Source organism: Pithys albifrons, chromosome 22 (genome assembly GCF_047495875.1).
Source record: "Pithys albifrons albifrons isolate INPA30051 chromosome 22, PitAlb_v1, whole genome shotgun sequence".
Classification (NCBI taxonomy): Eukaryota; Metazoa; Chordata; class Aves; order Passeriformes; family Thamnophilidae; genus Pithys; species Pithys albifrons.
Window position 1 is genome coordinate 4,295,115 of NC_092479.1, and position 13,537 is coordinate 4,308,651.

General features: G+C 46.2%; 2 protein-coding genes across 11 annotated transcripts in view; both read right to left on the minus strand.

The window, feature by feature from the left end:
• Positions 1-3: 3 nt before the first annotated feature.
• Positions 4-4,275, minus strand: VAMP3 (vesicle associated membrane protein 3). Its single transcript, XM_071575797.1, has 5 exons — positions 4,173-4,275; positions 2,797-2,878; positions 2,035-2,193; positions 1,344-1,395; positions 4-565 (listed from the first exon to the last, which is right to left on the minus strand). Coding segments are annotated over exons 1-5 (312 nt in total). The 5' UTR covers positions 4,175-4,275; the 3' UTR covers positions 4-548.
• A 1,832-nt stretch (positions 4,276-6,107) lies between these two features.
• Positions 6,108-13,537, minus strand: part of CAMTA1 (calmodulin binding transcription activator 1) — a 231,532-nt gene continuing 224,102 nt past the window's right edge. For all 10 annotated transcript variants that reach the window (XM_071575905.1, XM_071575906.1, XM_071575910.1 and 7 more), the window contains one exon: positions 6,108-9,627. In XM_071575905.1, the coding sequence (XP_071432006.1) occupies positions 9,564-9,627 (64 nt within the window). In that variant the 3' untranslated portion in view covers positions 6,108-9,563. The remainder of the gene's footprint in view (positions 9,628-13,537) is intronic.

The window sequence follows — 13,537 nt, forward strand, 5'->3', positions numbered from 1 at the left end:
GGGGCGGGGCCAAGGCTGTTTATTGGAGGAGACCCAGATCGGGGGGGCGGGGCCAGAGGCTCGCGCGCGCCGGCCACGCCCCCTCACGTGGCGCCGCACGCGGCCCCCGTGCGCGCGCCTGCCCCGGCGCCACGTGCGGGGCCTCGACACGGGCGGGGCCCGCGGGGAGCGCGCGGGGAGGGCGGGAGCGCGCGGGGGCCCCCCCGGGAGCGCGCGGGGCGGGCGGGCACGGCCCCGGCCCCGCCGCTCCACAGCAGGGCCCACCTCAGCAGGGCCCACCTCAGCAGGGCCCACCTCAGCAGGGCCCACCTCAGCAGGGCCCACCTCAGCAGCTCCGCACCGCAGTTTATTAAGGCACTGTGCAAGTGGTGAGCTGTGCTTGTTAGTGATTAATGGCAGGAGTGTCTTAAGGCAACCGGTGAAGTTAGTTTCAGTAATGAAAACACAGTTTTGCTTTAAACAGCAGTAAACGGGTTGAAAATGCAGCAGGTTTGAAGGCTGAAGACTCGAGGCACCTTCGGTTGATCTGACTTTCTTCCTGTAACTCACTAAGGCACAGTTGCGACTACAAAAAGAAGAAAAGAGTTGTGCAGTGTCCTTCAACCCCTCACTGTAACAATACTGCATTTTAAGAATTGAAAGTAACAAATAAATCCCTCTTTAAATCTAAGAATTTGCCCCTGTTGGTTTTCTTAGCTGCAGTTTTCCTTTGTGCTTGCCCTCCAGTACTGCTCACCCAGGACCATATCTCAGGTGTCAGTGGTTACTGCAGTGTTTGTTACTGCATCACAGTACAAACTTAAAACCCTTCCCTTCCCATTAAATACCTGATGATTACATGGGGACTCTAAGACTGAACTATACATTCCCTGGCTCTCTATCCTAACCTAATGTCATTCCCATTTCATCAGGCAGCAAAACTGCTACTCAAAGAAAACCTCCCTGCTATGGCAGTGCACTTGGAACTGCCACACCAAAAAAGGTTAATGGAGTAGGAAGCAAAGGCAGATGATAAACAGTTCTCAGACAAGGCAGGTGTGTGGAATTTCATCTTATAATTCTGCAACATGTAGCTAAAAAATCCAAGTCTGTTCCTGGTTTCTAAGTAATTTTCACCTGTGTCACCCTCACAAACGGTTGAGATTCAGGTCCTGGAGCTCCCACAGTAGTCCCAGTTTACCACTCACTGCAGGCAATGCTTGCTAAAGGTGTCACTATTACTTCAAATTACTGTTGTATATACTTCTATTTGAGTATCCTGGCTTTATTTAAACTATACCAGTCAGTGAATTACCACCATTTATTCCAAGCTTATGAGAAATCCCCATTTTGGTGAAACTTACCAATGATGATGATGATGATAATGACAACAACAGCTATCAATATTGCCCACATCTGTGAAAAGAAGCCATATAATGCTTACTACAAAGCATGCAACAGCATTAACTGTCCCTTAGGACACAAGAAAACAGTCCCTGAAAGGAACTTTAGCACCATGTCTCAGATCTAACATGGCAAGCAAAGCCTCTTCAGTAAGCAAGCTTGATCCACACTTAGCACTCAGAGATGGCAGGCCATGCACAGAGGCAAAACACAGCAGGACAGTCTTCTTCACATAGAGCCTGTCCCAAGTAAATACACAAGTCTTTGTTACTCACCAAAGATGACTCCAACCTTTGCCAACAGCTATAAGTACAGGAGTCCAAGTGAGCTTCTTCCACTTTCCAACAATTCCTCCACATTAACTGAACCTATGCATTTTTAGGCTTTTCTTCCTGTTCCTCAACACCTCGGATTACTGACATGTTTCCCCTCTGGCCATTACAATCTTACACAAGATCCTGCATAAGGCAGCATGGCCACTAATCCAGCTTTTCATTCCTTCCCCCAGCCACTATCCTAAGCTTTAAAAAACTAGATACTGTAACTTAAATAACATCGGCTAAAGTAACTTTTTCCTCTGCCTCTTGAGATGTCTATTGCAATAGTGTTACCTGCAGCACTGCACAGCATAAGTACACAAGAGAAGGTTACCTTGCAGTTCTTCCACCAGTACTTCCTTTTCAGCTTGGCTGCGCTGGTCTCAAACTGGGAAGCTCCTGCCTGCAGTGCATCAGCGCGGTCATCCAGCTCTGACAGCTTCTGATCTCGCTCCAACACCTTGTCCACGTTCACTCGCATGATGTCAACGACCTACAGCATTTAGTGCTTACAGTGAGTTACCAGTTGTATAACCCAGGGTGGAACATAATCACAGGCGATGGACAGCAACACAGGGTACTCAATGTTCTCTTCTCAGAAGCAGGAGCTATTGCCATTTAACATATGCAGTCATAAGCTTAAACAAAACTGAAATTCACCTGTGGCTGGAAGCCCATAATACCTACTTTAAAAAGTCAATAGTGCTGGCATTCCTTCAAACTTGGGAAATAATTCCTGACTTGCTTCAGGAGGAGTTGAGGTATATAAACATGAGTAGACCACATGTCAAAAAATACCCTTGCTAGCCAGCCTGGCTTTTGGACTCCACAAAAATCCAGACATATCATATTTGGCAGTCAGTCCTCATGGCTACTGATGAGAAAAGAGGTTATTCTCTGTAAGAACAAAGGGTTTTATCTGTACTTATGCCAAATCCTCAACCAGCAAGATTGCAGCTAATATTTGGACAATGGTAACTTCTCTCTGCTTCCCCTTTACACACTGAAGGGAAAAATGCTTTGGCAAAAATATCCCTTCTAGTCATACAGGTTTGCTGAAGGAAAACAATGAGACTGCCTCAGACTTGACTTTTACCTCATCTACTTGGTGTTGAGTCTGCTGAAGCCGACGATTACTGCCAGCAGCCATATTTGAGCTTCCAGGGATATTGGCTGACCTGCAGTGAAGAAAGTCATCATTATTCATCTGACATTTCTGAGAACTGGAAACTTGTATCCTTGGAATAAAAGTAGGGCACTTTCCTACTGAAGAAATGGTGTTTTAACAGGTGACACTGGGTGCAAGTCACACAGTGTCCCAAACATCTTGTCAACAAATTGGCTGCTGTGCTGAGACGACACTGGCTTAGCTAATACCACATTTTGCAGTAAGGCACAGAACAGCTCCAACAATGGTTCATGGGGCTCAAAGAGTCAAGAGTTTGGGCTCAGGGGTGTTCTTGCTTTTCACTAGGAACACAAATACTAAGTTTCAGTAGTTTTCAAAAAATTAAATACAAAAACATAATGGATGAATAACTATGTGCTTCTCCATTGTTGGCTGTCTCTATCCTTTTGAAACAGTTGATACAGGGCAAAATAAAGCACCAGAAGGACAAAGTATTTGGCACATACAAGAATTTACCTCGTTAGCTTTGAATTCATAATGAAGACTTTTTTTACCCGGTGCAACACTCTGCATCTTTGTAATGGATGCAAAAGCTTCTGCACATACTTCCCATACCCTTCTCACTGCCTTGCCAGGTTTTCACTGCATATCTCTAGAACTATCTGTAGTCTATTTCCTTTTCTATGTAGTTACTTCCCATCAGATCCTTGTTTAGCGCATCCTGGCACTCCAAACAGCCAAGTCTGACTATTTCCTGTATTTACACATTCGTGCATTGACTTTAACTTCCACGCAGCGAGAATAAACGAACACACGCACAAGGCTGACCCAGGAAGCCCCGGACCAGGCTCTGAGAGGGCTCTGCACAGCCCAGCATCCCCGCTCGTCTGTTTGGGCAATCCCGCCAACCTTTGGTGCTATTTCACTGCTAGTTCCAGGTGAAGAGCCTCGGAAATGACACCTCTTCCTGAGAGATGAGACTCCAAACACAACCACACCCCGGTGCGCAGCGGGCGCTGTCCCGGCGGGGCGGCTCCGCTCCGAGAGGCGCCCGGGGCTGGCGGGACAGCACAGCCCAGCCCCGGCCGGCCCGGCCCGGCCGGCCCAGCGCGGCGGCACCGGCCCGAGCAGCGGCTCAGGGCGTGCGGCCCAAGCACAGCCGCCCTGGGAACCCCCGCCCGCGGGGCCGGCCCGGGCCCGGCTGTGGCTGGCACCGCCCGCCGGGGCGCGGCCGCGGCCAGCGGCGCTGTCCGGCTGCCCCGCGCGTTCCCCCGCAGTGCCCGGATCCCCGCAGTGCCCGGAGCCCCCGCAGTGCCCGGAGCCCCCGCAGTGCCCGCACTCACATCCTGCCGGCGGGGTCGGGCCGCGGCCACAGCGCCCGGGCGGGTCCAGCGGGAACTGCGCTCGGCGCCGGCGGCGCCCTCGGGGTGACGTCAGAGGGGCGGGGCCCTGGTTAAGCCACGCCCCCGCCGGCAGGGCGGTCCGGAGCGCGCGCTCGCGGTGCAGCCGCTGAGGGGCGCCATCCGCCCCTGCGCCCTCCCCGGTGGGTCACGGCACGGACAGACAGACGGACACGGGGACACGGGACACGGCACGGACAGACAGACGGACACGGGGACATGGGACACACACATGGACAGACAGACGGACACGGGGACATGGGACACGGCACGGACAGACAGACGGACACGGGGACACGGCACGGACGGACAGACACAGGGACACGGAGACACGGGACACGGGATGGACAGACAGATAGACACGGGGACACGGGACACACACATGGACAGACGGACACGGGGACACGGCACTGACAGACAGACGGACACGGGGACACGGCACGGACGGACAGACACAGGGACACGGGGACGTGGCACGGACAGACAGACACGGGGACATGGGACACCCATGGACAGACAGACGGACACAGGGACAAGGCACGGGTGGACAGATGGACACAGGGAGATGGGACACAGACATGGACAGACAGACGGACACAGTGACACACACACAGGCACAGAGACACACAGGGACAGATACGCAGACATACAGACACACACACACAGACAGACACACAGACACACAGACATACAGACACACACACAGACAGACAGACAGACACAGCCGAATGTACATTTTCTGCTGTTCTGACTCGCGTCCGCGCGTTCCGTGCAGCGCCCGGGGCGGCGGAGACGCGGCGGGGCTGTCCCCATCCCCTATTCCCTGTTCCGTCCCGGTTGCCAGGGACTCTCCGTGACATCGGTGCCCAAAGCAGGGCCGGAACACGCCGGTGTTAGGGCGCTGCTGTCGGTGGGATATGGATATTCCCGGAGGGAACACGGGTGTGCTCGGGGGACACGGTGCACCCGCGCAGCCCCCGAAGCTGTTCCACCGGGGAACATCGGGAAGCAGCGACTGCCTTTGCACCACTTGTTTTCTTTCTTTTCCTCTTCACTTACTAAACTTTTCTTACTCCAGGCAGGTTTTTTCCTCATGTTTGGTCTTCCAGTTCTCTTCCCCCACGTCACCGGGGAGAAGGGGGAAGGTGGGGGAGTGACCAGAACCTGGTAGGTGTCTGGGTGTCCATTTTCAATACAGGGTCAGCCCGCCACGAGGCCAAAGAAGAACCCAGCAATTAACAGGAATGTAAAAAAGGAGGAACCTGAGAGCAATTTGGGGAGTTAAATGTTGATTTATTCTTTAAACTCTGTAGTCAAAAAATAAACTCCCTTGATGAAATCTCCTGTTGTGGACCTGGATTTTGGACGAACTTAGAACAGCACTAACACATCTTTCACAGACCAGATGATGAGTTTATTAAACCTGGCTTTCCCTGCTAGGCTGGCCTTGTACTAGTCTGGTACAAGTTTCATTATTGAGGGTGTTTGTATAACTTACGTATCTGATGAGTGCATTAGTTATTGTGTCAGTTCTTTGTATTATTGTGTGACCCCTCAGGTTTCTGCATCAACAGCCCTCTTGAATTCTACTAAGATTTCACTCTGCTTTGTGCACACAGTGGGATTTAGCACTTTGCTATCAGGTATATATGGTTTCTCATGAAAAGCTCTCAAAGTGATTGCCCAGTGAAGAGGAACTTAAAACAATCTGATCTGAGAAAAGCTCTGGGGGCCGCACCTGCTCAGGGCAGGCTGGGTAACAGCCTGAGAAACCAGATACTTACAAACAGATCAAGTAGAGAAGAAATGCATTTTTTTTTCATGGCTCCTTACAGTGGCTAAAGGACTATGCTCTCAAATTAGTATGGAGGAGATGTGTTTAAAAGAAGGCACACACTTTGTATGGGGAAATTTTCTTTGTTTTTAATTTACAGCAGAAAGAATATAAAGCATTCAGAAAACATTTTCCATATTTTAAGGGCAATTCAAAACATTTTGCATGGTTCCAGCAGCTGAGTTCTTCAACAGATCCATTGATTCAGTGATGCTTTACATGCACGGTTACAAAAATAAAACTTACAAAAGAGAAGACATCTATACTAGTTTTACATGCAAGTCTTGGGGACCCCCCATTGGGCACCAGCTATTGTGTGGAACTGCCATAAGCGTGCAACCAGAGAGGGGGTTCATGTTATATTCTGTATTTCTTTCACACAGTATTACTGCAGTCGAATGTGTTTCACAAAGGAGCGGTTCCATTATCAGAAGACAGAAGATCTGGCTCCTGGCACTTGGGAATTTTGAATTTTCCTAGAAAGCTGCACTTACTTATCTTCGGTGAAAATGTTAAGTTCCACAACCAAGAAGAGGGTTCGCAGAATCACTTCACTGCAGGGGAGTCCTCCTCCCTCCCCAGTGACACACTGAAGGGTTACGGCCCGACACAACAAAGCACTTGGGAGCTGCACTTGGCCTCAAGCACGTGGGGAGTTCTGCGGCACCCGCGGAACTGCCCACGTGGTTAACGCCAGCACAGGCTTAAACGTTTGGCTGAAGCAGGATCTAGATTAGTAGATACACCACCAGGCCCATGGATCTGGAAGAGTAATTTGAAATAGCTCTGTATATTACTGAATCGTTTTCTGTAAAGACAAGGAGTTAAAACATTTCCACTGAGGTCACTACTCTTGTTAGGAACAGATCAATTCTATATTGTCACGTATTGGTTAATGGGTGCAATATTTCACTTTCAAAATGTCGGAGTTCTTCCAGTACTAATACAGAGCATTTCCAATTCATTCCAAAGGAGATTCTTCAGCATCTCCTGTTCTGTTTTGGCGTGAGAGGAAAATTTAATGACTAAGGTTCCAATTGCAGACAGTAAATGGAGGCTACGAGGCTGCCCACAGGCACAGTACGAGTGCCAGGCCATTCGTTTTGCCTTTTTCCCTTTTTTAAAATTGAATCAGGTCATAAAGCAGCAGTTCAGAAATGTACAAGAGAATTCTGATAATGAGCTATAGCACATCTACTGTAATTCAATGCTGGCAGTGAAAAGAAGTAATTAAAAACAGGTACAATTATAGAAAAGGCACCAAGAGCACTGACCCCAGTTTTTTTGCCACAATCTTTGTTTTTTACTCTTCTTGTAAAGACACCAGTTTCAAAGCTTCTTATATGTGAATATTTTTTGGCTTCACAACAAGCCTTGCGTTTAAACATTGCAGTTGGTGGCCGGGATCAAGCAAGAACAACTATTCCAAAACTAACAATCTCAAATTTACACAAGTCCATTCAGAAATTTTAAACTGCCACAAGCAAGACAAACAGACAGGAGCAGTTTCTGATCTCAGACACATGTACGTGACCCACAGTAACGACACGGACTTCAGGAGTTTCTTCCCTTACATTCCTACGCAATGAAGATCAGAACCTGGTTCCCGTTGCTGAGAATCTGTGACAGTTTTAAATTAGTAGTTCAATTTTAAAAAATCTAATTTCTTTGGCTCCTCACTATGTGGAAATAGCAATATACCATGACACCCCTACAAGATCAGTTTGCATCTTTTTTTTAAGTTTTACTTAATTTTTTAAAATTTTTTGTGCAATTTTTATTACATTTTCTGACTTCCAGCAGGAGATATGAAAATGTGAAACATATTTTCTACTTTCGTACTATTTATTTTTTTTCATTTTATGTTCATTCTAAGTGTTCTTTATTGGAGTGAGTGTATGGTGTTAAGCTAGATACGGTTTTTGTACTCTTATGATTATCTGCTTTGCAAAAGTAACTTAATTTTCTTAAGCAATATTAGCATTCACATTACTTGGCACCATTGGCAAAAAGAAAAGAAAAGAAAAGAAAAAAAAAAAGATGGGGGTAAAAAAAAGAAGGAAGGAATACGTAAATTAAACCCAACTGAACCAAACTCCTGGTAGCCAAAATCAAATGTAAACATATCCTTTTTTTCTTTTTTTTTTTTTTAAAGTAATGTTGCTCTGCCTTTTTTTTTCCTAAGTCTAAATACAGTAGCTCTTTTTTGCCATTTAGTCATGCTTTAGCAAAAATGTTCTTCTAAAGAACATTTAAAATAAAGTTTCTTATAGTGAAATAAAGTTTTTGTTTCATTTTACAGACCATAGCCACTAATGCTTTGCTTTGTTCATTTCTTTTTCTTGAGTTCATGCACATATCTCTTTGTTTTAATATATACAATATGTACAAACAATACATCCACACTCTTCTGGTTCATTCAGACAAAACTATACAAATAATAATTTTATCTTGCCAAGTTATTGACCCTTTGTGAATAAAATATTTAGTAATTAATCAATATATTCCCTTTCAAATATTTTTTTCTCATTTTCCATTTCTACCTTCTATATATACAGAAAACTGCCCAGAATTTGATGAAGTAGCCAAAATAAGAAATTTACTGGCCAGAATGCAGCACCACTGATCTTTAGGTGGCATAAAATGTCCAGGCAACATATGTACGTGACTCTGCAAAATGACAAGAGGTTTGACATAAGAGAGAAAGCTACATGTTTTACAAATCATTTAAGAACTTAATCGAAACAATAGTACATGAAGGTAAGGCTAGAAAATAAAGTGCTGAATATGAAAGTACATGACAGTTGGTATGTTTGCAGGTTCTAGTAAAAATACCAAAAAAACTGTTTAAAACTTGCTTAAGCTGCTCTCTCCATTCCTCATGCATTACCCGTGTCTCTCACACACCAACCCCTTCTGTAAGTTCCCACAGGATGTATTAAAAACCTGCAGATTTAAAAAGTTGCATTAAGTGTGCTGTAGAGGTTTAAATAAAACACAAAGGACAGGAGTGCGAAGGAAATGAGGATGCATGGACCCAATAAAGATGTACTCATCTAAGCCCCTCCACTGAGACTCTCAAAGCTTCAGTTTCTTGGAGATGACTGACAGGTGCAGGAACAGCATTCTTGTGTTGCTTGTGCATTCCCACCTTTTCTGAACAATATTTTTGGTATAATATTTGTACAGTTCCACATGTTGTTTAATACAGCCCTATATGAAAAGGATAATTAATCGCTTCTTCCTTCCTTCTCGGAGAATGAAGCAACTCACAAATTCTTCCTGGTGTCTTTTGTTTTCCCCACGATCCAACAGAAGATTGAGTTCCAAGATGTCTTGCTGAACAAATTAAAAGTTGTCCATGAAAGTGCAAATGCAATGACCAAAACATTACTGTTAAAATCCTGCAGCTGGTATTTTCCAGAACTGCAGTGGGTATTTTTGTTGTTGTTGCATGTCTCTGCTAAAAACAGAAAATGAAAACAGTCTGAAAAGCAATGTCACATTGCTACGGGATGCTGCTGCGTATCTTCAAGTTCCTTGGCCTTTTTCAATTCTTTCACTCTGAAAAAACAAAGAGGAGCTATGTAACACTTCTGTTGCAAATCTCTTGAAGACACAGAACAATCAAAAGGACTCCTCAGTCCAACTTCCCGTGCAGAAGAGCCAGCTCTCAGAGAAATGACAGGAGGGTAACACCTTCCCGACACCATAAACAGTTGGAAGTGCAAGAATGGGCCACTAGAGATCCGAGACAAACACATTTGGAGACATACCCTTGGTTCCAGCTACTGTTTTCCCCCAGTATTTGAAACCATAGCTGGGCTTCATTCTGTTGTTGACCTGTCTAATTGCTTGGGGTTTTCTAGACTGCTGTTCACTAACTGACCCTGCAGCTGCTCTTGTTTGTCATGGCAAAGGGGATGGTCAGTGCTGACTTCTTTTCTCCACACAGCACTGAGGCAGTAACAGCTTTGATGTCATGGCCAGTACAGACGGGGAAAATCAGTCCGTCCTACTTGGACAGGAGCCTTGGGTGTTGATAGAGAATCTCATAAAGTGTTTATGTGCAAGCAGAAAAGCTGGTATATGGATGTGAAGAAAGGTGTCTCACATTTATTCCAGCTGCTGGTGGCTGTCCTTTCTAGCATGTTGTTGGGAGTAGATTTGGGTGTTTTCCCAGCCAGCAGTGCAGGATGCTGCTTGCCAAGGGCGACAAACCTACAGCATGGAAGTCACTCTCCCTAGATGTGGCCTCGTGCCCCAGTTCTCAGCTCTAAAATGTATGTGATTCATTACCTCCTCTAACACTTGTCAGCATAAGAACTAAACCATCACTGAAAGCTGAAAGAGGTAATAATCAAAATAATGAAGGGGAAGGAATCCTTTGAATCCCATCAAGTGAAACAGAACTCTGCACTGGTGCTGGGGCAGCAGCAATCCTCTACTCAGGCTCAACCTGGCTGTGTGTCAGAGCAGACTCCCAGCAAAGAGCCAGACCAAATCCAGGGGCGCTTCCCATGCTGTCCCTAAACCACAAGGCAGGTGCCCAGCTGTGCTTGGGGCTGCCTCTGCCTGCAGGGAGCTCCTCTGCAGTGCAATCCCTTTGCCACCTGCCTCCAGTTGTCTTCCCTCTGCTTCTGCAAAGGGAGGACCCCAACAAAAGAAGCAGAACACAGCATATCAAAAAAAAGTGATTTAGCTAAGCATGTACATACATGCTTGAGTGCTCAAGTGATGCTGCAAAAACTTTAAAGGACAAATAGCAAAAAATTGTGTCAGAGATGCACGTCTCTGTAACAGACACCAGCTACAAGTGAATGTATTTAACAAAGCCCAAGCAAATAAAGGTAATAAAACATGTTGGGAGAGCTAATCAGCAGCAGTGAGAGTTTGTTGCTACTGTAGGTGGACTTAAACCCCCACATCATCTTTTGACTCACACCATCCTGCTAATACAAGGATACAAAAAAGGCTACAAATGGATCTCTATTAATACACACCTCCATTTCACAATTTTATTTATTTTTTTTGCATGTACTGTTACTCAGAACCACAGTCAAAAAGGAGCTGGCTGCTTTTACCTCTGGTTTAGCTGACTCAAAGCTCTAGTGCTCAAAGGCATTCTCAGTATTTGTGAAACGGGGCCAACAGGGGTCAAATCACACAGGTCAGGCCTTAACTAACTACTTTAATTCCACTGACCTGCTGGAGAATATCATCCATGGAAATACAGAGGTTCTGCTAGTCCAAATGCATGCACTGCTTTGAGAGTCTGAAGGCCATTGCTGAAGGGGCCCCAGCACCCCTGAAATCTGGGCCTCTGTACTGCTCCCCCAGGTGTTCTCAATTCCTGCTTGGACAGTGCCATGCTGAGCCCAAAGGGCCTGCTAAAACTTTAAGAAATCTTCTACAAGGAGATTTTGGGTCTACACAAACTGGTGTCTAAAAGATCCTGTTGACATGAAGGGAGCAGAGGCTTCAGCACTGCACAGAGTGACAACCTGAGTTCTGTCTGAGTTCACTGGGGTTCTACCTGCTGAGTATGGCCAGGTCACCTTTTCATTACAGGAAACAGAGGAGGGCTGGTACAATGAACTGAAACCACTCACAAATTACAAGCTACCCATCTTCAATATATTCAGTTTTCTTTCAGCAGAAAAGCAGGGAATTTATTGCTAATATTTCTATGACTCCACTCCTTAGAAGCAGAAGGTGAGCAAAGATCTCTGGTGCTGTGCTAGAAAAGGTGTTGTTCCTCTGTGCACTGGACAATTTTTAAGGCTTAGATGAACTATGTTCAAGATACCATCAATTAATGTATGATTTGCAGTGCAACTTCCAAGTGTTTTCTGTTGCACTTTAGTACTGTAATGTAAAATTAACCTGTTATTATAGATCTCTCACTAAGAACATGCACATTAAATAAGCTGGTGGCTCTTTCACTGAGACATGCTATCCCTTAACTTTAGCACTTCACATGCAAAGGCTACACTAACAAAGCACTTTTGCTGAAAGAATGCAAGACATGCTTTGCTGCAAACTTCAACCTACAGCATGCAATATCTGTACTGGTGCAGACCTACTGCATCTGTTTGCCTGGAACACACATGCCAACAGAAGTTAATTACTGCAGCAGTCAGCATTTGCACTAATACAGGTTCTATTCAGAAATACAGAATTACAGAATGTTAAGGGTTGGAAGAGACCTTGAAGATCATCTAGTCCCAACTCCCAGCCATGAGCAGGCACACCTTCCACTAGACCAGGTTGCTCAAGGTCTTATCCAGCCTGGCCTTGAACACTTCCAGGGATGGGGCATCTACAGCCTCCCTGGGCAACCTGTTCCAGTGTTTCATTACCCTCATAGTAAAGAACTTCCTCCTAATGTCTAACCTGGAATTCCCCTCTTTCAATTTGTACCCATTACTCCCTGTCCTGTCACTCCAGCTCCCACGGAAAAGTCCCTCTGCAGGTCCCTTCAGATACTGGAAGGCTGCTCCGAGGTCTCCACACAATCTTTTCTTCTCCAGGCTGAACAGCCCCAACTTTCTCAGCCTGTCTCCATAGGGGACGTGCTACTGTCCTCTTGACAACTTCGTGGCATCCTCTGGACTCGCTCCAACAGTTCCCTGTCCTTCTTTTACGTTGAGGACACCAGAACTGTGCACAGTGCTGCAGGTGGGGTATCACAAGAGCAGAGCAGAGAGGGACAATCCCCTCTTCTGACCTGCTGGCCCTGCTCCTTTTGATGCAGCCCAGGACACAGCTGGTTTCTGGACTGTGAGTGCACACTGCAGCTCATGGTGAGTCTTTCATCACCCTCAAGTCCTTCTCTGCAGGGCTGCTCTCAACTCATTCTACGTCCAACCTGTAGGTGTGTCTGGGATTGCCATGACCCACGTGTAGGACCTTGCACTTTGCTTTGTTGAACCTCATGAAGTTTTCACAGGCTCACCTGTTAAGCCTGTCAAGGTCCCTCTGGATGGCCCACGCCTTCCAGCCTGTGGGTGCACCACACAGCTTGGTGTTGTCAGTGAACTTCCTGAGGGTGCCCTTGATCCCACTGTCAATGCCACCAACAAAGATGTTCAACAGTATTGGCCCCATCACCAACCCCTGGGGGACCCCACTCACCACTGGTCTCCACAGAGAGAAGGATGTCAGGCAGGACAGTGCCAAATGCTTTGCATTTGCAATCCTTTCCTTGCTCAAGTAAGATTTACATGGTTGCAGGTGCAATGATAATTACTGCTTAAAAACACAACATGCACTAGTACAGAATTTCCCTACAGTAAAGGTCAGACTGAAATTTGTTGTGGGTTAATCACTGAAAGATGCTCTTTAGTATGTAATGACTTAAAACAAACCCTGCATTCCACAACATTTATACATTTAAGGTTCAAGGGGATGACCATCCAAATTCACTAAGCTACCACATTTTTTTACTAACCCATCTCTGTGTACAGTACAC

Coding starts and splice junctions, on each gene's coding strand:
- VAMP3 (XM_071575797.1), bottom strand. Junction 2,194..2,796: donor CTCAACACCAAGTAGATGAG/GTAAAAGTCAAG, acceptor TAAATGCTGTAG/GTCGTTGACATCATGCGAGT. Junction 1,396..2,034: donor ACTGGTGGAAGAACTGCAAG/GTAACCTTCTCT, acceptor TTCTTTTCACAG/ATGTGGGCAATATTGATAGC.